Source organism: Carassius carassius, chromosome 16, assembly GCF_963082965.1.
Source record: "Carassius carassius chromosome 16, fCarCar2.1, whole genome shotgun sequence".
Lineage (NCBI taxonomy): Eukaryota > Metazoa > Chordata > Actinopteri > Cypriniformes > Cyprinidae > Carassius > Carassius carassius.
This window is the reverse complement of record NC_081770.1, coordinates 29,676,558-29,683,423: the sequence shown is the minus strand read 5'-3', so window position 1 is coordinate 29,683,423 and position 6,866 is coordinate 29,676,558. Positions and strand designations below refer to the sequence as shown.

At 35.2% G+C, this 6,866-nt stretch overlaps 1 protein-coding gene across 1 annotated transcript; it reads right to left on the bottom strand.

Annotated features, from left to right (window-relative positions):
* Positions 1–905: 905 nt before the first annotated feature.
* LOC132160234 (Fc receptor-like protein 5) lies at positions 906–6,629 on the bottom strand. The gene is made up of 13 exons (XM_059569970.1): positions 6,527–6,629; positions 5,942–5,977; positions 5,243–5,515; positions 5,036–5,164; positions 4,680–4,850; positions 3,769–4,050; positions 3,232–3,474; positions 3,028–3,147; positions 1,815–1,916; positions 1,508–1,564; positions 1,291–1,347; positions 1,072–1,124; positions 906–926 (listed from the first exon to the last, which is right to left on the bottom strand). The coding sequence occupies exons 1-13, from the start codon at positions 6,555–6,557 to the stop codon at positions 906–908; spliced, it is 1,575 nt and encodes a 524-aa protein (XP_059425953.1). The 5' UTR covers positions 6,558–6,629.
* Positions 6,630–6,866: the final 237 nt, after the last annotated feature.

Here is a 6,866-nt window from a genome sequence, read left to right as displayed (position 1 = left end):
ATGTTTAATTCACATGCTGCATACTAATGTTCACATGGTCCGAACCACTGGTTTTGGTGACATTGATGGTTTGTAAATGCTACAGAACAGGAACATGGTGTTAAATACTGAATAGAGTTGTGAAACACAAGAATAGTGTTAATAGTTCTGAGAATTTGAGAATATTTTAAGAAAATGTCATGTTGATGACAGTGAATTTTAGTGATTCAGCAACTGAGAAAACTGTGATAAAAATAGAGATTTACAAAACTTCTCAAGAAATTAAATTTTCGAAGTTTTGATTTTCTAACATTTCTCATTCTGTAAGAAGCGATAACAAAACAAGATCTGACAACCACTGATCTTTCTTCACACTGCATGTGGTTTATTTGGCATCAACTAGAAATTCTTAGTAATGCGTAAAGTTATGCAAGCTGTTTATGTTTTTCTCCTGTACTTCCTCTTTCACATTATTCTCTCAGTTAAATATTGATGCATGTCTGATGGTGGCTATTTCTTTTTTTTTTTTAATATTTATGATTTTAGAACATTTCCATGATTTTCCACACTTGGAAAGCACAATCTCAAAATTCACTGATGTTTCCATGACCATGAAAACCCTGCTAAAATACATTTAAGATCAAGAAGAACAGAAGAGAAACTGAAATGTTCAAAAAAAAAATAAAAAGGCTTTGCAGTTAACAAATCTTTCTCTCCCACGCAATGATGCGACTTTAAGAATACAGACTAAAGTTAAAAAGACAATCACTGACATTAATTACTGATAAATCTATTGCCATCAAGTGTTCACAAAGATGATAAGAATTGATGATCCTGGTCATTCTTCAGCCCTTCTCAGCCTAAACTCATCAGCATCCTCGGATTGAAAGTTTCTCCTCCAGACAATTATTTAATCTGAGCATACGTCACATCACTAGATCCAGCACCTGAAAATGAGTAAATGAATAATAAAAAAAATGCTAAAATGCACATTTAAATGTTTGCATATTTAATTTTATTCTCAACAATGCTTGTAGATGCAGTTTCAGTGGCTCCTTGTGAATTATGACAGATTTTTACTTTGACACTCACCTTGATGGGTTTCAGTTTAGAGTAAACGGTGTCAGAACTTTCACTGGTTTTCCCTAAAAGATGACAAAAGTTAATATCACTAGTGCTTTGTGTCCAATATTCATATTATATTCTTAAAAACTATTTTATAACTTTAACAGAGAGAATAAAATAATTTATTTTAAAACAATCTGACCAAATTGCCTCAAAGACAGCGTATTGTAATTTGCATGCAATGACCTTTATGGATCAGGCTGATTTCGGAATAGGTGTTTTCAGTAGGTCCAATTACATTGTCTACAATCAATAACAGAAAATATTAAGACATTTGTTTTATGTTCGGCAAATATCACAGTGAACTGCGAAACAAGGATGGATTTAAGTATTTAAAACAGTAACTACTGCCTTATTAATTGATCAACATTACATAATATCCTTCTGTAACATCATTAGTTACCTGTGCTTATGTCTTTATTAATTGCTGCATCAATAGAGTCATAAATATGAGCAGTTCCTGTAATAAAGTAATGCATTTTATGAATTTAAGCCCACAGAAAAAAAAAATAAAAATATGTATATATATATATTGTTTTTTATGTTGACACTAATAAAGTTAAATTAGATCTAATTGAAATACAAATGTCAGTCACACAAATATCATATTACACTTCAGAAGAAGGGGGAAATTATTTGTGTTATTAGTTGAAAGTTATTTCTAAGTATCTTCAATCTCAGCTGGTAAATATTTCTGGGTAAAGACTGACCAGACATGAGTGTTTTATTTCCTGCTTCACTCTGGTTCTGGTCTGATGTCTGACTGCTGTTCTGCTGTTGACTGACACGAGAGAGAGACTCAGATCCTCCACCTACACAAACAGAACATGCTCATGAAAATGAAGAGTTTATTTGCTACAACAGATAACTCCGGTTTTCAAAATCGTTCAAAAATCATAGTTTTTATTTTGTTTTTATTGTGTTTTATTGTGTTAGTTAGCTATATATATATATATATATATATGAAGTCCTTCCTTCAGAAATACGTAACAAGTTCTGATTGGGCCACCGGTTCCTGTGTTGTGATTCCACACCAGTTTAGATTACGCTGCCCTCCTGGAAACACGATTGGGCTTGTTTTGGAGTAGTTTTGAGAAGCAAGTGGGCAGGATTTGTTTTGAAAACCTGGCAATCCTGATCTGAACGCACGTGCTGGAGATGTTCTTCTAATCACAGAACGCCTTTACTGACGAGATGCGCATGAACATCGCATTCGATTTTTTTTGCACAGCCCTAACAAAGCTAAATAGTGTTGCCCTTTGTGTAATAAGTTACAGAAACTGTTAAACGCACCAACTTAAATAATAAAATACAATTACCGGTTGTGGGCTATAAACAACGCCTTCTCCATACAAAGAGGGAACTGCTCCATCTTTCAATAATAATCTTTGCACGAATCCGGCATTAAACTGACTGAGATTGAGGAAGATCGCTGTCCTCAGCAAAATGTGCTGCACATAGTTTTACATGTGGATTATAATTTTCGGGAACTGAGTTAAACATAAATTGTAACCATTAATCTCCAAGTACAGCGTCCCTGGGAAGCCCAAACAAAGATGATTGGACTCCGATATGAGAATAACAGCGTTTCGACGACATGGCGACAAACACAAACGCAGCTCTTCCTCTTCTCCATCGGAGCGCAACAAGACCACGCCCCCTTTTTTGTGTATTCCTGTGGGCGGAGGTTAGTCGAAAAATGGTTTTAACGACGTCATTACTGCAGGAACTAGAGGGATGTAGTCCAAACGGGTCATTATTTGTAGGCGAATTCTGTTAAATAAAATATCTCGCTTGGCATTGAACTTTGAGCTTTAAAATTTTACAGATATTATTTATACTCTAGCAACAACATTACACACTAACTAAAGTTTAAAACATGGGATCACGAAGAACAAGACCTTTAATATGAAAAAGATGAACCTTTGTTTCTTCTGTAGTGCCACAGAAAGACCAAGAAGACGATGATGAAAAATATGAGTCCAGCAGTCACTCCAACTATCACTGGACTGAGATCATCAGATCCTGATCTTTTGGAGGAAGCTGAGATAAATTTATTTTACAGTCATATTAGTTCTGTTTATTACATAGAAGCATTTTAATAGTGTTTCTAGTTTCTAGTCTCACCTGTGACTGAGATCCAGCTCTCGGGTGACTCTCCTCTCTCTGGGAGTTTGCAGGAGTAGAAACCCTCGTCTGACTTTGAGACAGTAGAAATGATCATCTCTGTAGTTTGACTCTGGATGAGTGACCCATCTTTATGGAAATCAGCTCTGAGGTTTGGTGAGGATGTATATTGATCTAAACAGCGAAGAGTCAGAGTTTCTCCTTCAGTCACAGGATGAACAGGACTCTCCAGAATCACACCAGCTACAGAAACAGAGCAAACATCAACTGATGAAGAGTAAGAATAATAATAATAATAATAAATAAATAATAAGAATAATAATAATAATAATAATAATAATAATAATAATAATGTGTTATTTAAATGTGCCTTTCAAAACACTTCATAAAATGCAAGACAGTAATACAATCAATTGTCATTTAGGAATAAGATTTTGTGGGGGATTGAATTGAGATCATAATCCATCTACAGTATTTATATCCAAAACACAAAATCAAGGCTTTGTGAACTGAATAAACACAGAAACACAGACTCACAGTGTACAGTGATATTAACAGGATGACTTTTCTCTCCAGATTCAGACTCACACCAGTACACTCCAGTGTCTGATGTTCTGGTGTCTCTGATTGTACATGAAGATCCTGTTTGTGATCCTCGACGTAATGATGAACAATCTTTCAGCTGCCTGCTCTCTGTGTATCTTCTCACTGTCCATCCAGTAGAGTTACTCTGGTCCTCACAGCTCAGAGAGAGAGAGACAGATGTGAAGTGTTGAGTTCTGCTGGGACTGACCATCAGAGAGACACCTGGAGAAACACCTGAGAAGACAATCACAGATACAATTCACAAATCAAGTCAGAGACCGTTTAATTGATAAAACACTTAACTTAAATTGTTTCAAAGCAGCTGTTCAGAAAAAAACCCTGAGAGAAACCAGACTCAATTCGAGGATCAGTTCTTCTTTGTCTGTACAGTGTGAACCTAGTAGTGTTTATAGTTAACTGAGTTTGCTGTATATTAATTTACTAAGATACTATTAGTAGACAGATATTAATCAAACTGTAAAATGACTGATAAAGTGTTGTTATGAGCCCAAGTCATTTGTTGGTTGTTTCCATTCTGCCCTCTTGTGTTCTCTGTGTATGTTATATATATGAAACACATTTGTGCCACAAAAGGTATATTATATTTTCCCCTATTAGACTTAGTTTTACATGTTTGCTGTTAACCAGGAATCAATGTTTTTCTGGTTAGTTTGGTGTATTTAGACCCTGCTAGTAGATGCAGTAACTACACCTGACAGCAGAAGCATCTTTCTCCATTCACACAATTCAAACGTAGCTGTATATATTATGACAGGACAACATTTCAATACACATCAAGCTTTAAAAAAAATCAAGGAACATTTCCAGAGTGTCACTCATTCTGTGGTTCAGTTTGAACTCACCAGTGACCAATATTAACTGTGTGTTGCTGTACTGTGTGTAATAGACTGGTTCTCCTTTCTCTGCTGTGCACACATAAACTCCTGTGTGTTTTACTGTAGCAGAACTGACAGTGTATTTTCCTCCAGCTCCTCTGCTGCTGTCTGAGAGCAGATCATAATGATATCTGTAGTCTGTATAAAGTGAAAAGTGCAGTTACCTCAAGAAATGAGCAGACATTTTTACATGAGTCTTATAAATTACCTCTGTTGGTATAATCAGAGTATTCAGATATATATTCTATATATATATATTTTTTAAACTTTTTTATGAAACCAGTTTATTCAGATGTTGCTACATGAAGCACGTTATATATTACCTGATGAGAGAGTTAGAGTGAACCAGCTGAATGTCCAGCCTGTAGAGGAGCCTTTAACCTCACAGATCAGAGTCACTGGATCTCCTTCAGTCAACCCCGTCTGTGGAGAAACACTTAAAACAGCCTGGGCTTCATCTGAAGGTAAGAAATCACTCATTAATAAAATGTTAAACTTGTTTGTGTATGTGAAGAGATGATCAAACTCACCTGATACTGTCAGCCTAACTTCATCACTGCGGTGTGAGCTGTGTGATCCTTCTGGCTCTGCTCCATCACAGGAGTATTTACCTGCGTCAGACTCAGTAACAGAACTGAATGTGTATTCCTGTAGTTCACTGAAAGATTTGTCTGAACCATCTTTATACCAGCCGTACTGCCAGCTAGTGACTCCTTCATCATTTATGTTACATCTGAGAGTGACTGTCTCTCCTCTGAACACATGTTGAGCAGGTTTGATGGTCACTGTGGGTTTTGGTGTTTCTGTACAACGACAGCAATTCACAATAAAAATAATCAGCTGTTTTTACTTTATGAACACAGTTACTTGATTGCAAAACACTCTTGCTAAACCAAATGAGACTGAACTGCTGCTCTCCGTAGCTGATATTGTCATTTATAAAAGATCTGTCAATATACAATAATTGAGAATTTGGAAACGTGAGATGTGAAAAATTCCCAACAAAAGATTTTGTCTCACACGGTTTTCATTTTAATTTTACAAAAAATGTAGGAAATATATATGCTGTTTTTGATAAAATGATGTTTCTTGTAACACCTCAGAACTGTCAAATGAATAATTCAACTTATTTATAGTGATAGTAAAATTTAAGTAATTTTAGGTTTATAACAGTTAATGTAGATCATATGTAAATTTATGATGAAAATATATGAATCAAATGGACTCACCTTCAGTTTGTCCAGAGTAGATGATTGAAATCAGCACTAAAACACAAAGAGAAAAACTCATTACAATGTGAACATTAAGCTGATAATTATAAAGATGAACAAATATTAAGGTATTGTGTGGGGACTGTATATGTGTCACGATAAACATGAAAACATCCGTCTGGTATTTTATAGATTTGAGCAGAGAACTGTTTCAGGATGTTCAAGACAACAGTGTGATCACGAGCAGAAGAATAAAGACAAACTCTTACTAACTGTGTACTAGTGAATATTACAACAACAGTGTCAATAACTGCAAAACAAATAAACAGAACTGATTAAACAGCATTACACATCACAAAACTGAATGAGTGAACAAACACTGATCTACAACACAACAGAGTGCATTTCTCTGTCACAAACAACACTAACTGCTCACTTCCTCTCTCAAACTCATCCTTCACTCATATATCATGGACTAGAGCTGGATCTGAAACTCTGAGAGCAGCAAGAAAAGACATACATCTAGGAACACTAACACACTTTATCATTTACATAATATAATAGCAATTCCACTGAAATACATTTACAGAAAATAATACTCACAGAGCACAAGAGGAAGTTGACTGAGCTCCATACTGACTGAATGATGACAGACGGTTAAAGACACAGACTGTGTTAAAGACTCAAGACTTCCTGAAACCTGCGCTCAGATCTTTAGAAACATCACGACAGATTAAAGACATACAAATATACCTCATGTCTTACAGAAGATATTTTGATAATGTTGATAACCTTGTAACATGTTTTCAGAAAATGTCACACTGACTAACATGCAAGTTCTCTACAGAAATGTTGTCATGACCTATTCAGTATCAAATTGAATAGGATTTATTTGCTCTTATGAAAAGTTGTATTTTGGTGTGTTCAATGAACAAGAGAATTT